Below are 16,573 nucleotides of genomic sequence, written 5' to 3' on the forward strand. Positions count from 1 at the left end.
ATTTTACTCATGGTATCGAAGAAGAAGACCTTACCACTGAAATTGAACGCTGTGTGTCGGAATACTTTTCTTATTTTCTTTAAACAATCGGAACTCAGAGTCAGTGTTTAAATCTGATAAAAATTCCATTCACTCGCATAAGTATACATTTCACAAATGTCGTAAAACAGGATGGTCGTGACGTATAGTTTATAGTATGGATATGTTTACACAATTTTGCCTGCTGGGTCGCAAATAGTGTTGCGTTAACCAAATATGTCTATATATATCTGTTTGATTTGCTTACAAACTGTGGTCAATACAACGAAACTATGTAATTGAACACCTGTAGGTTCAGCTAGCTTTAACCAACAATTAACTTTGAAAAATGACTAAACCAAGTAAAAAATGTGACAGCTGTTTTCAAGTCGTTTTGTTAGTTGATAATGTCGAGCATCTGGTTTTGTCAGTTTTTAGAGACATCCGTCAGAAGAAATAGAAGTAATATCGAAATAAAAAAAGAACTAAATTACAGAAATCGCTTAAATTTTACAATAGTTTAGTTTAAGTACAGCTTATTTGAAAAAAAAAATAAGAAAAAAATATAAGTCACCGATGAGTTAAAAAGATCTTTTAATTTTAATGCCAAAAAATGGCATTTTTGCAACAAGGGAGATAATTTTGAGCTTTTCAATGATAAATGCATTTTAAAAATAATCTGTGGTCAAAAAGAATTGATTTGTTTGGTTGATTTTTTCACCATATGATAAAGTAGCAAAAAATGCAGTAATAAATAAAATTTGTAATGAAAAATATTTTTTTAATATTTTGCTGATTTTTTTGTAACCTGCTTAATCAAGGATTTGTTAATTCTTGCTTTAATCCAAAAGTGAAACAATAATAACGTCATCAAACCAAATTGAGTTACATGATCAGTTTATATCAAAATAAGTGTTGGGTGTTAATTGTATAGGGAAAAAAATACAGATATTTTCAATACAATATCCTGTAAATACTACAAAACAATAATCATGAAAAATAATCAAAATGACTAAAACCTAAATGTCTGTTTTAGCATATATTTTTCAATCTCACGTGATTATATGTTAAGCAATAGAAAGACATTGCTTCAAAGAGTTATTGATGAACTTTCACAATACAAATTTGTACATAAGCAACAACAAAAAAAATATACAACTTAACTTAGAAATAGTCAAATCATAGATAAAATCAAATTCTGAAAAAGAATCAGATCAACTTTCAACTCGACAGATTAGACAGTATATTATTTGTGGCAATAAAATTATATAATTTAAAGGCAAATGTGTCATTTTCAAAAACTAATTGTACTTTATTTGTAAATGATTTAATTGTAATAAAAGAAAATTTATCAGAATGTGATTTAGAAAAACTATCTTTCCATCGTAATTAGTTTAAAGTAATGCACTACAACAACCGTCTTAAGAAGAGTTAACTAAAGAAAAAGCAATTAAAACAAAAGTTGCTACAGACTCCGAATTTAAATTTTGAAATATGAAGAAATTTTTTTATTTCCAATGACATTTACAAATCCTCCTAAATAAATATTATGAAAAACCTATAGGATTCAAAAAGGACAAAATACTTAATTTGGAATTTGGAAATTTTCAAATTGAATTGAAATAAAAAAAAAAAAAACACTCTTTATTTTTTTGTGATATAACTTGTTTAAAAAGAACTAGTCAAATATTATTTAAACATCACCTGAGTTTAAGCAATAAATATCGACTCGATAAGTTTTTTTCTGCACATACAGCTACTAAACCCGTAAACAGCAAAACAGGTGTTTTATCCTCATTGTTTTCAACACTTCAAATAACCAAGTTATTAAAGTTATGTGATTGACACCTTGTAATGGGTCCTCCAAAACTCTTAACTGCAGCAAGATGGCAGATGATCAGCAAGAGAGAAGCAGGAATGTCGCTATGACAACCGCACGTATTGTTGGCCATCACCATTCAAATATAAGTCGTTTTGAGAATAAAAATCCGGCAATAAACGATGTTAAAGACCTTCCGAGATCAAGAAGACCCCCTATACCATTTGTTAGGGAAAATCAAGCATAATGAAGGTTGGTCAGAAGGAAACCCATTGCATACAATACAATTCTTAAAAGGAAGTGATGGGCATACAGGAGCCTTTAACAAGAACTGTTCGAGATCGACTCATCGTTACTGGTTATCGTGCAATAAGACCATTTCGGGGACCTTTACTTACGAATAGACACACAGTTGTCCGTTTCCAATGTAGTGTAGAGCTCGCCAAAGTTGGAAATGAGCATCGTGGAGGAAGAATCATTGTTTCAATGGAAATCGGTTCATCTTCCTTGGCCCCTTCGTAGCCCGGATTTAAACCATATCGAGCATATATGGGACACTATTGGACGTAAAGTGCGCGAAAGGACACCCCAGTTCAAACACGTTATGAAATCAACAATGCCCTTCATCAGAAATGGTTACTGCTACCTTAGCAACAAATTAGTCGATTTATGGCAGGAATCAGAAGACGTTAAGAGGCGGTTATCCGTTTGAATGGAGGCTGCGCACAAAGTACAAATTCTTTGGCGTATAACGATAAACCATGATGTGAACAATCATCTTAAGAATAATTTTGAAATGTCTGACATTGCAATGTTCGACTACAGTAAAAGTTGTAAAATGCATTTTTTTTGTACGAAAAACACTTCATTTTGTTATTAAAATTGTGGTTAGATAAAAAAAAAAATTAAATATTTTTTGTTCGTTTAAATTCCAATGTTATCATAAACTATGTTTCAATATTATTTTACAAATATTTTATCATATTCCATTCAAAATAAGCGGCTGAAATTCAAGGTGTTGCAATACTTTTTTCCATGTGTATATATTTAAGACAATAAATTAGAAATACTAAGATGACTAAAATGAACATTTCTGTATTATATTTCCCTATTCAAACAATTACCCTTCTCTTGAAAAATATCTTAAACTCCGTTATATGAAATATGTAAAGTCATTGAATATTATGGACATTATTTTTTTACATGCAAGTTTCTGAAATCATTTTGGGATCACATAAAACCATAACTCGATAAACTTAGAATAAAACATCATATGATATCATTTGGATCACTTTTGTATGGTTACAAGATACATTGTCAAGATAAAAATTATTAGAATTAGGACGTACGAAATTTATATACACATGGTATGAACTTTACTGTCCCTCTGGTATCTTTCGTCCCTCTTCTATTATCAATTTCTCATATGTCAAACATAATTCTATTGTTCTATACAATTTTAGATTTTTTTAAATCTGAGTATAGGAAATTTCAAAAAAAAGAAATTTACACATAGCCTTAAAGCTTTAGGTGGATATAAAAATACATGAGGGTCATATCATAATGGCAGGTCGGCACTGCACCAGTCATTTGTCAGCCTTTTTATAATCAATATTATAGTTTTAAAAGGTGTATGCATTTAAATTAAAGGTTAATTTTAAATATTATAACAATAAGGATATGGGCATTATTATAAATTTAACTATGTACAAAATTTCAATTTTAGAAATACAAAGGCTTTTCTACCTCAGGAATAGATTATCTCAGCTGTATTTGGCAAAACCTTTAGTAATTTCTAGAGTTCAATGCTCTTTAACTTCGTACTTTTATTTGGCCTTTTTAATTTGTTCTATTCGAGCATCACTGGTGAGTCTTTTGTAGACGAAACGCACGTCTGTCGTATATACAAAGTTTCAATCCTGGTATTCATGATGAGTTTATTTATTTCAAACATGTGACTGTCAACAGTAAATATATACAATGATATTAAATCAATTCGTATTCTATTTACTTTTGTTTAAATCTATTACCATGATTTTTTTCATATACCTTTGTAGGCATGCATTTTACACCTACTATTTTTTTTTAAAAGAGATTGAAATATTGTTCAATTCAGTTTTACATTCATTTACAATTTAACACATGTTAAAATTATATCGATTTGTCTGCACTTCTTTATACGTAAGGTAAATAAACATGCTAGAGCTGATCTATAAAATATTTATTATATAACTAACTGTGTCGTCTATTTATAGAAAACCGTTAAACGTAAGTTGTAAAATGGCGGACAACAGCAACATGAAATGCAGTTTTCATAATCAGGATTACAAACTATATTGCAAGGACTGCAAGGACTGTATTTGCTTGGAATGTTTAGATGATGACCTGCATCAAATGCATAGCTTCTGTAAGTTAAAGGATGCCAGAAATGACATACTGAAAGAATTACAAACATTCATAGCTGACAATGGCGAACATAACAGTGAAACAGCTGACCATTTTTCTAAAGCGTTAAAGCGTAAGATGGAAGAATTCAAAGATGCTGAGTTGTTGATAAAGACTCAAGTAATAGATGGCGCGGAAGAAATGATAAAGCATATAAAGGCTTCAAAAGATGAACTCCTTACTTCATTAGAACAACAGTTCTATAAACATAACGAACATATCCAAACTGTTCAAGAAAGTTTGAAAAAAATCTGCTCAGAAGTTGATAATGTAGACCCCGAAACTATTAAGGAGGATCAGGTAGTTAATTTTCTTGTTGAGATGAAAAGGTGTATTTCGACATGTAAAAACTTGCTATCGAAGGATGAAAAGCCGACTTTCATTCAAAATCCAAATTGTACGTTGGGATATTTCACTTCTATTTATGACGACAATACAAATGTCGAGACAAATTGTAAATCTGATAATGTAATCGATATAAACAATAAGCCGCATAAATATAGTGTGACTGTCGAGTCGCAGACAGTTAATAATGATTGTCTTGTCGCAAAAGAACCCGAAGCAAACCAAGAAGAAAGTTCGTCAGATGAAATACTAGATTATCCAATAACCATTAGTTTTGATAACAAAGAAGGAGAGATTGACAAAATTTGTCCAATTTCAGATGAAGATGCATGGGTAATTATCAGCAGACAAATAAGAAAAATAGAAAATCGGGTACTTGAAAGTACAATATACGCAACGGCAGATGATTTTGTAGTGCTCAAGGATGGGTCTGTAGTAGTGCTGAACTGGTATGACAAATTTATAAAAAAACTACTTCTAGACGGAAGAATAGTACCGTTTTCTTGTTTGAATAATACCAACGCTGGAAGTATATGCTTAACGGAGAATTCTTTTTTTATAAACATGTATTACTACGACCATGGAAATTCCCGAAGACATTTCTATAGCATGAACTCTTTTAATTTGGATGGCACCTTTTCATCAACCTGGGATGTGTCAGCTTTCAATCTAAAAGGAACACCGACATTAGCAGTATATATAAATGGGAAAGTAACGTCATTTTGTATTTTATGTAAATATTACGTTCAAAAACTTGAAAGAAAAAATGCGTTATCGACTATACATCTTGTAAGTCCAGGGAAAAAATACAATGATTCTACGAACTTGGCTGATGTTAAATCGTTTCAAGGAAATTTTGGTATGTCACCGAGTGTTGAATTCAAGTGTAATGGAGTCTGTATTGACAAAAACAATACCATTGTAGTTTCTGATACAACATATAGATGTGTTTATGCTTTAGATGAAAACATGAAATTCAAGAAGTTTGTTGTGAGCAACAGTGACTATAACCTTGAATCACCTGGCGCAATTGCAATATACAATGATCATTTGTGGGTAGCAGATGGCAAAAAGATATTGATATTCCGGTACAATGTTGACGAAATAAAAAAAAATGAAATTTGATTTAATATTTTCTTCAATTCATGTTGACATTTGTGTTTTGTTATATTTTGTTGTTCTCGTTCGGATATATTTATCCACTAGTAAATATAATCTTTGACATTCCTACCTTTTGACATGTGACATTTTGATAAATGAAGACAAGTGGTGTTCCAAAGTGATAAACCGATTGAGAGAAAACAAACCCAGGTTACAAACTCAAACTAGTCACTTGGTTCACTTCTGTATGTGGATACAAGATAAAAACAAAACAAATTATCGTCTTCGAATGCACGAAATTAATATCATGCTATTATCATTTTCACATATTTCAAACATTCCTTTGTACCATACAATTTCCGGGTTTTTTTTAATCGGAGTATTTCGGTAAATTAAATTTCAAAGAGATGAAGAAGAAAATTACATAAGTCCTTTTGGCATTGTCAGGATACAATACACCATTAGATTATATGAGTGCAACCATTTTATGAGCATAACATTGTATTCAGAACTAAGAGTGTGGCTTATCCTGATTGGTTGATATGTGCGCACGTTATTTTTCATTATTAGAGACTTCGTGCATTCTGCATTATATCAAAGGCCAAACAAAATATTTTCATTAGCCTTAACGGAAATGAGATTTCTTTTCAACGCTAGGACGAGACACGTATTTAAAAAAGGCAACTGTAGTAAACCGCTGTTCGAAAGGGGTAGGTCCAGTAAGACCCCTTTTTGGCCCCAAAATATAGCAGTTTTACAAAATTGTTAGAATGTAAACTTTTAGTTATTTATTGAACAGTAGAATGATTCTGCTACATAAATATGGGCTGTTTTTGACAACATAATGCATATATATCAGTAACTAGCACCATTAAGTCATGCTAAATTACTGAAATTTTCACAATTCTAGCATTTTAGTTAAATTTTAGACGGGTTTCGTGTGAAACGAAAGTGGCCGCATTCGTGTTCATCCTTAATATTAAAATGTAAGTTGTATTTCATGATGATACATAACATATATAAAGATTGCGGATGAACACGGATGCGGCCACTTTCATTTTTGACGAAAAACATCTGAAAAATGACATGTTTCGGCATATTTGGTAGATTTTTTCATATTTAAACTTGAATCGGTTGAATTGATTCAAATAATATAGACACTTAGGTGTTTAAAAAGTGGTAAAAATCTTTCGTCAGATGAACCTGAAATTTGAGGCCAAAATCGATCCTTACCAGACCTACTCTTTTATATTTCGATAGAGAGAAAAACAAATCCAGGTTACAAACTAAAACTCAGCGAAACGTATCAAATATAAGAGATCTACGACACAACAGAAACACAACACCAAAATGTAACACACACAGAAACAAACTATAATGTAACAATGGCCATTTTCCTGACTTGGTACAGGGCATTGCATTTTATGAAAAAAATGTGGGTTGAACCTGGTTTTGTGGCATGCCAAACCTCCCGCTTTAATGGCAATGTTAACAATATCATTAAAATGACAAAATTGCACGACAGGGCTACAATAAATAAATGGGAGAAACTATAGGAAAGAGGAACTAATGCACTTGTGTATTGTAAGTGCAAAATTAATAGGCATGGGAGATAAGTACAAAATACGCTAAGAAAAGCAACGCGAACCTGTATTTTTTGGACCAACTTTTCTGTAATTTTAGCAAGGTTTCGTTAAAAACATCAGCTTTCTAAAGTCATTATCTCAAAAAATTCTATCATTGTCGCATATGGGAAAATTAATTGTTTTTTTAATCGATAATTGGATATAAAAATACATGAGGTTCATATCATAATGGTTGGTTACTACACGAGCCATATGTCAGCTTTTTTTTATAATAGATATTATAGTTTTGAAAGGTATATGCATTTGCAAAAGCGGTTAATTTAAAGTATTAGAAAAATAATTAGATGGTCATAATTATAAATTTAGTGTTTACAAAACTTATATTTTTAAATACTAAGACGTTTCTACCTCAGGAATATATTACCTTAAGCTGGATTGAGAAAAACTTTTGGTAATTTTTGGAGTTAAATGCTCCTCAACTTCGTACTTTTAATTGGGCTTTTTAACTTATTTCTATTTGAGCATCACTGATGAATCTTTTGTAGAAGAAACGCGCATCTGTCTGAACTGCAAAGTTTCAATCCTGTATTTATGATGAGTTTATTTATTTTCAATAGGTGACTGTCAACAGTAAATATACAATGATATTAGATCAAGTCTAATTCTATTTGATTTTTGATTTTTAAAAATCTATTGCTGTGATTTTCTTTCATAATTTTCATAAAATATTGTTCAATATTCAGTTTTACATTTATTTACAATTTAAAACATGTTAAACTTTAAGTTATATCGATTTGTCTGCACTTCTTTTCACGTAAAGTAAATAAACATAATAAAGCTAATGTATAAAATGTAGGTTTTATATTCATTATATAACTGACTGTGTCGTCTATTTATAGAAAACCTTTAAACGTATTTAAAGTTGTAAAATGGCGGATAACAGCAGCAATATAAAATGCAGTTTTCATAATCAGGATTACAGATTGTACTGCAAGGAATGCAAGGATTGTATTTGCATGGAATGTTTAGATGATGACCTGCATCACATGCATAACTTCTGTAGGTTAAAAGATGCCAAACATGACATACTGAAAGAATTACAAACATTCATAGCGGACAATGGCGAACATCACAGTGAAACAGCTCACCATTTTTTCTGAAGCGTTGAAACTTAAGATGGAAGAATTTAAGGATGATGAACTGTTGATAAAGACTCAAGTAATAGATGGCGAGGAAGAAATGATACGGCATATAAAGTCTTCAAAAGATGAATTAACTCCTTACTACATTAGAAAACAGTTTCATAAATATAATGAAAATATCAAAACTTTCAAAACAGTTTGAAATCAATCTGTGCAAACATTGGTAATGTAAACCCCGACAACATTAAAGATGATCAGGTAGTTAACCTACTCGTTGAGATGAAAAGATGTAATTCTACATGTTAACATTTGTTATCGGAGGATGAAAACCCAACGTTTATTCAGAATCAAATTTGTGCTGTGGGATACTTCACTAATATTCCTAAAGACAATAATGATGCCGAGACAATTTTTAAATCTGGTGACGGAAACGATATAAACAATCCAGTAAACAATAAGCCAAATAAATGTGGTGTGAGTGTCGAAGTACAAACAGATTATGAAGATAATTTTGTGGAAAACAAACATGAGGCAAACGAAGAAGAAAATTCGTCAGATATAACATTTGTAATGCAGGAGGATTATCCAATAACCATTAGTTTCGATAAGACAGAAGGAAAGATTGACAAAATTTTACCAATATCTGATCAAGATGCTTGGGTAATCATCAGCAGACAACTGAGAAAAATAAAAAATCGGGTGCTTGAGAGTAAAAAATACGTAATGGCAGATGACTTTGTAGTACTCAAGGATGGGTCTATAGTAGTACTTTTTAAGAATGATAACTGGATTAGGAAACTACTTCTAAACGGAAGAGTTGTACCGTTTTCCTGTATGAATAATTGCACTGTTGGTAGTCTATTTTAGTTTTTATAAACATGTATAAGGACGACATTAAAAATTCCCGAAGAGTCTTCAGTAACATGAATTCTTTTAGTTTTGATGGCATTTTATCATCAACCAAGATTTTGTTTCCTTTTACTCTAATAGGAACACCAAAATCTACTGTGTATATGAATGATAAAGTAAAGACATTTTGTATTTTAGGTACATATTTTGTTGGATTAAATACATTATCGAAAATATATCTTGTTTGTCTAAAGGAAAAAGACAATAAATCGACTAATTGGGCTGATGTAAAATCTTTTCAAGGATCATTTGGTATGTCGCCGAGTAATCATTTCAAGTGTAATGGCGTTTGTTTTGATAAAAACAATAATATTGTAGTTTCTGATACAACTTATAGACGTGTTTATACTTTAGATAAACAAATGCAATTCAAAAAGTTCGTTTTGAGCAATACTGACTATGATCTTGAATCACCCGGTGCTATTGCGATATACGATGATCATTTGTGGGAAGCAGATGACAAAAAAGATATTATAGTGTGTGATAACATTGTGTGAGGGAATTCGACGTTTGCTGTACCACTGTTCACTCCAGTGCAATTTATGACAATACCACTGCATCAATCAGATTATTTTTTTGCAGTGTTTTAAGAAATGATTTTGCTTTGTTGTCGCGTATTAGTTGAGAAACATTCAATGTTTTAAAAAGGCGAATTTTATGTATAGTGTCAATGATTATGTTGACTTTTGAATGCCAAACTTTCTACAGCCTTAAATACGCTAATGAAAGATCCAAAAACTATATCAATACATAATGACATGTTTATGAAATTATAACAAATCTATTGGTTAACAAATTTTTATTCGTTATTGCAAAATAATGAACTTAAAATATCTGACATTTTCTCCCTACCCAATTTACCCCTATACATTTTTATGATGTGGACTGGTCTTTGTTATTGAATCGTAGGCAATTTGATTGGATTGAATTGTTTTTAGTTTACCTTCAAACTTGTTTTTGCTTTTCAAACATGACTATTGATTAATTAAAACGTGCATGAATGTGTACGGTAACTAAAATGACCTTCAGACTGGACACTGGACGAGTCAATATTATGTTTTATCGATGAAAGTTAAGGTATGAAAGGTAAGAATTGCCAATTATTCTATTTTCACAAAATTTGCGGAATATACAGTTGTAAGGTTATTTTTTAAAGCCTATTGTGGAGATTAAAGAGAAAGTTTACAAATAATACGTTTTGTTACATTAAACAAGTCATTTTCGCAAGAGAAATGCCGAAATATATTTTACGCACGACTACGGCAGGTAAAATTATTATTTATCATAATAAAAAAAGCATTTTTCAGTCTCATTGGAATATGTTCATTACAATTAATCCCAAACTTAAGAAGTAAGTAACTACAGTCAAAATATATCCGATCTGCTTGTTTCTGCACATCAAAAGTCAATACGATCGTTTTAAAGTCAATTTCGTCTACCTCACACAATCTTGTTAGGCACTATAATATTCAGATATAATGTGGACGAAATAAAAGCATATTATTAAACATATGAGTTGAATCAATTTTCTTGTTCCGTTCAAATTGGTATTGGTGTACTATTTTAGGTCCCATTTGGTTATAAAGATCCACTTGCATTCCTCATTTTTTTTGCATTCTTAGCCTGTGATTAAGGTTTACTGAAACAAACACAGCAACTCTGGCGCTTTTAACTGAAATCGATATCACTATTCCCTCTATATATAAGAGTCATTGCCAATGACATACTTTATCCTGAAATTATATACTCGAGTGTAAGAGTTTTTTTTGGACAGCCATTATAATTGAAAATATTGGACTAGCGGAAAAAAGTAAAAATGCGTGTATTGTTAATAGTTTAACTCTAGAACGGGTGGTGTGACACTCAGATGTGACACCACCAAAATTCAACCTTGATCTGTATTCTATGGAAATAAATATTGTGTATAAGTTACAACGCATTTGGTTGGGGAAAACTGAAGGTAGAGAACGGTAACGAAAAAATCAGCATCTATTTTCTATTTGTTAAGGGCCATAAGTCTAGAACGGATAAAAATTTAAATCACAAAAATACTTAGAGGCAAATTCAAACAGGAAAGTCTCTTATCGAATGGCAAAACCAACTGCTCAAACACATCAAACGAAAGAATAACAACTGTCATATTCCTGAAATGATACAGACATTTTCTTATGTAGAAAATGGTGGATTAAACCTGTTTTTGTTTCATGCTTGAATATATTCATTTAATATTTGGTGTGTTTCTGGTTTTATAGCTAGCTTAAACTCTCACTTGTAATAAAGTCGAATGTAATTCAATTACATTGACAACGATGTGTGAAGAAAACAAACAGACATACTATGTATAAATGTCATACATAGGGGTACCACAGTCAACATTTTGTTATCATCTTAGTCACTATAAAAACAAACACATATATAAACAAACATTTACCATAGCAAAATAACACAATGCCGGGATGTATTAGTACAGATCCACGTCATATGTATCACAGAAACACATGAAAGGTTATAGACAAAGCATTTTAGCAAAAATGAAAGATAATAATAAAAACATTATAATAGAACAATGACGGGATGCATAAGTAAAGAATCACATCATTGTTACAAAGAAGCATATAGACAAGAATACAAACATTATTAAGTTGATACGGAATATTTATCAACAAGGTCTTGGTACCTTCCCATGAACTTTTATTTAGAAAAAGAACAAGACGTTATTTGACATACCCCTGGTTTGTCAACTCTCTGCTCAGATACAAGTGATATTTAAAAAAAAATCTGAGTAGGAGCTGTAGGTGTTCCCCTTACTCTTATTATCGAATATGGGGTTACCATTTATTAAGAATTAGCGGTTATACTGAAGTATTATCAATCTTTGTTTTTATGTATTTCAATTTTTTTAGCATCGTTTAAAAGAGAGACGAAAGATACCAAAGGGACATTCAAACTCAGAAATCTAAAACAAACTGATAACGCAATGGCTAAAAATGAAAAAGACAAACAGAAAAACCATAGTACACATTAAACAACTTAGAAAACTAAAGAATAAACACCACGAACCCCACCAAAAACTAGGGTGATCTCAGGTGCTCCGGAAGGGTAAGCAGATCCTGCTCCACATGTTGCACCCGTCGTGTTGCTTATGTGATTACAAATCCGGTAAAAAGTCTAATTCGGTAGGTCACATTCATGAAAGGGAAGTGGATTGTAGTTACGACGTAAGGAACATATCCAATATCATTTGTGAAACGGTTATTCCATAACGGTCAACCAACTCGTGATGGCGTCCGTAAAATTTACGAAGGGATGATTTCAACTTCACCATTTGGAACTCTTGGTTTAATAGCTTCCTTGTGAGCAGTAACCCTCTATCTTGCTTTTATAATTTAAATCTTATTCCAGATTATTGTGTCAGTTTCCAGTTGTCTTTTCCTTTTTGCCTTATTCAAGATACCTTACCAGGATTGAGTTTCGGTTTATTTTGTTGTGTATTTTTCAATCTACAGAAATGTTTATTGTTTCTTACAGTGACTGATATTTTGTGTTGTAGCTGTAACATTGCTATTCAACCATCATATCTGGTTTATTGTGCAGCCATTCCTTAAATCTAACGTTTGTTTAACATTTCACTCTTCCCACTCTACATTGTTAAGTTGTCATACCTTTTTTCGTTTTTAAGTAGATATAGGAAGATGTGTATATGGTCAGATTTTATTTTCTCATGTACTAGTGTTTCACAACTGATACAATTAGGTTGGAAGCTTAAGTTCATCAGTGTCAATTATGAAATCCTTCCTTTTAGTTGGTCATTATTTTCACAAATCATTCTTACTTTCACCAAAAAATTGCCATGTCTCTAATTTTCCTCAATTCCTGACTCTTTGCGTTTGAATCTCCTGCTATTATTACTAGTACACTGTTTTATATATCTTTTAATTTTCAGCATAGTTTTTCTTTATGGTTATATCTTTAAGGTGGTAAATATAGACACACAAGAGAAAACGTTATAACTTTGTCTGTTGCAATAATGATGGCCAAGGATTCATATTTCAGGCTGTTTTAAATTATTCTTGTTCTGTGGTCACTTACTTCAGTTGTATAACCGTTCACAGCTTGCAGCTACTCCTTGCTGTTATAATCTTAGTTTATCAAAGATCTTCAGATGTCAAAATTTAAGTTTCTTATTTTCATCTTGAGAACTTTAATACTATATGGATCCTTGTATGCTGTATTTATTGATTTGTCTTTCATGAAGTGGAACCCAACTGCAGTCGACTCTAAGGAGCTGTCAAACAAAATAGGTTGTTGCACTACTCGTTTACACAATTAGTACATGTTTACTTGTGTGATCCTAGCAATATGACCGAGTCTATTTTCTGGCTTAAACGTATCTCTAGTGTCTGTGGTGTTGATTCAGATTTCAAATTCTTATAAGATTCTAGGTTAACACTACTTTATCACCTTGCACTTTGAGGACTTGACTGTGGTTTCTACAGCAGCTGGATAAAATTACTGATCAGTTGAACAGTAAGGTTTGATAAAGAAGATTGCAACTTAGTCAGACATTTAAATGAATTGCAATAGATTTAGAGCAACACCTCAGTCAAGTCACAGTAAATCACTATTGAACTCAAGTAATAAGAGATAGTGTATTTTGTCAAATAAGTAGCACAAGAGGTTTTACTTCATATTTTTTTATTTTTCAACAAGGATCATTGACACAGGAATATCAGCACTTTTATCTTAACATCAACAAAAATACAAATATAACAGTAAAATGTAACATACATCTTAAAAAATCACACATTACCACATAATGCACCAAAACACAAATGCAAATTTCTGATCTCATGACTAATGTCTGCTTCACTTTAGTTGTCAATAATCTGATTGTATGAGAATATTACAGTAACCTTAAATCATCCAGTAAAGCATGTACGGCTTGAAAATAAATGCCTTGCTTCCACAAGCAAAGAGGAAGTTTTGTCTTTGAACAATAAATATGTTTCTTTTGACTACATAGGACTGATTAAATTTTCTTTCAATTTATGATATCCCTTATCACTTTTATTCTTTAAAAATTATATCACTTTACCAACAACTATAACTTGCTTACTTTTCAATTTAATGTTTTGACTGCATATACATGGTGAAGATACTAAATGCTAATTACAGTGATCCAGTATTGATTTCAGTCTGATTATAGTCTTTTTTTATAATTTTTACATGATGATTGATAAAGTTTTTTATAATTCAAAATTTTAAATAATTACTTATTCTATGTTTTGCTTTAAACTTGTTATAACAACTGTCATACAGGTGGGAGGTTTAGCTAGCTATTTGGCCAGGTTTTACCCACCATTTTCTTTGGAAATGCATGTACCAAGTAAGGAATATGACAGTTGTCTGTTAAAAGTTCTGTTGATTGAAAACTTTAGATTTTGTCACTTTTCATGGACTTCCCCTATTAGAATTTGTCTTGAAGTTCCGTATTTTTTGTTATACTTTTATATTCATCACCATAGCTATGTGTCATACATCAATCCTTGGTAATAATTATTTTTTGTCCTTCAGTTTACCATTCCCTTCAACTCAATACATTCTTGCAAGTTGTATTGTATTCTGTCCTTTCAATTTGTTTTTACATGTTTTTTTTATATTTCCTTAAATAAGTAAACATTATATCGACAGTCTATTAAAACTTATTTACACATTGTATTATAGTACAGGGTATATCAATTGTATAGGAAGATCTAATTTAACAGAAACTCTAAATTCTAATAATTAATAAGTATTTATGCATACAAAGGATTCCTTCAAGTCCTATGCTTTATTAACTTAACACTCAAATCGACTTGCATAATTAAGTAGAATGTTTTATAATGCTGAGATCAGTACATATGCCTTCCATCTATTGATGTATGTATTATAAATATATGCCTTATGTATGAAGTTGTCTGGTCCCTTTCCATGAAAAGTTAGGACTGGATTCTAATTGCTGAAAAGACAGATACCTAGATCTTTGTTTTGAAAATCACAAGTCAGAGAGTGACCTAATTTTTTGTCATTTGTTTTGTATTTTAATGAAGTTGCTATGTATTATAATTTCATACCTTATTTACTTTATACGAAAATGAAGTTTGCCTTTAATTGCATTAATACAAGCAGAAAAAGGAATGCCATGACTAACTTTCATTCATGTCATATATGTTTCTTGCAAAGTTAAAATATACTGTGGAGGATACATAAACAAGTTTGCATATACCATCTGCCTTAATTACAATATATGCACACATATATATTTTATGTTAAATATTTATATCTATAACTAAAACATCTTTGGTTCACAGAACCTGCTCAATGCATATACATTGGTATCTACAAATTCTTCGACAGACTATATTGCTATACAAAATGCATTAAAAAAATCCATTTAAAAATATACATAACATTAAAAGGTAAATGCATATTTATCTATTTACTTCAACACCATGTCTCAAACTTACATGCATTTGAGCATTCAATTCTCTTTTCATACACAAAATAGCTTCAATGTCATTTCATACCACTAAATATGTGTTCTCACTGATGCCCTTTCACATTAGGGTACCCATGAATGCTATGACTTTATTAAACATTTGAGATGACACCACTTCTTTCACACCAGAAAGGATAGATATTTGAACATTTTTAGATGTTGAAACCATATTCACTTCAATTAAGTCATCTGCAGCAAAGGTATCATATGAACAACAATTATTCCGCCAGCAAGCAATCAGTCTTGATGATATTTCTAATTTATTGTTTTTTGCTGGAAAGGTAGGAATGCAATGATCATCTTTTAATACTCCTGGCTGTATGGTCACATTTATGCCACTTAAATTGGTTGAAAATAGACATTGTTAATGACACGAAGCCAGATATATCAATTCCTACTGGATAAATAGAAGTGACTTTTGCATTCTCAAGACAAGATAGCTAAGCTAAGATGGGAATCAATTGCTTTCCAAAATGAATGGGATATAACAGTAGTTGTTCATATAATGTTTTGTCATAAATTTGTTTGACTTCAGTATATATGCACCAAATATTTCATGTTTTGTTAAATATGTCATGATGATATACTAAATGTAAGCAATGCATATAATATAAATCAATAAGTTAATGTAGGGTTTGTCCATGATTATAACATGTTTTTTAAATCACTA

At 31.1% G+C, this 16,573-nt stretch overlaps 1 protein-coding gene across 1 annotated transcript; it reads left to right on the forward strand.

Annotated features, from left to right (window-relative positions):
* Positions 1-4,117: 4,117 nt before the first annotated feature.
* Positions 4,118-5,752, forward strand: LOC134687987 (uncharacterized). The gene has a single exon (XM_063548452.1). It carries the CDS (start codon positions 4,118-4,120, stop codon positions 5,750-5,752), a length of 1,635 nt encoding a protein of 544 aa, XP_063404522.1.
* The last annotated feature ends 10,821 nt before the right edge of the window (positions 5,753-16,573 follow it).

This window comes from Mytilus trossulus, chromosome 10, assembly GCF_036588685.1.
Source record: "Mytilus trossulus isolate FHL-02 chromosome 10, PNRI_Mtr1.1.1.hap1, whole genome shotgun sequence".
NCBI classification, from domain to species: Eukaryota; Metazoa; Mollusca; class Bivalvia; order Mytilida; family Mytilidae; genus Mytilus; species Mytilus trossulus.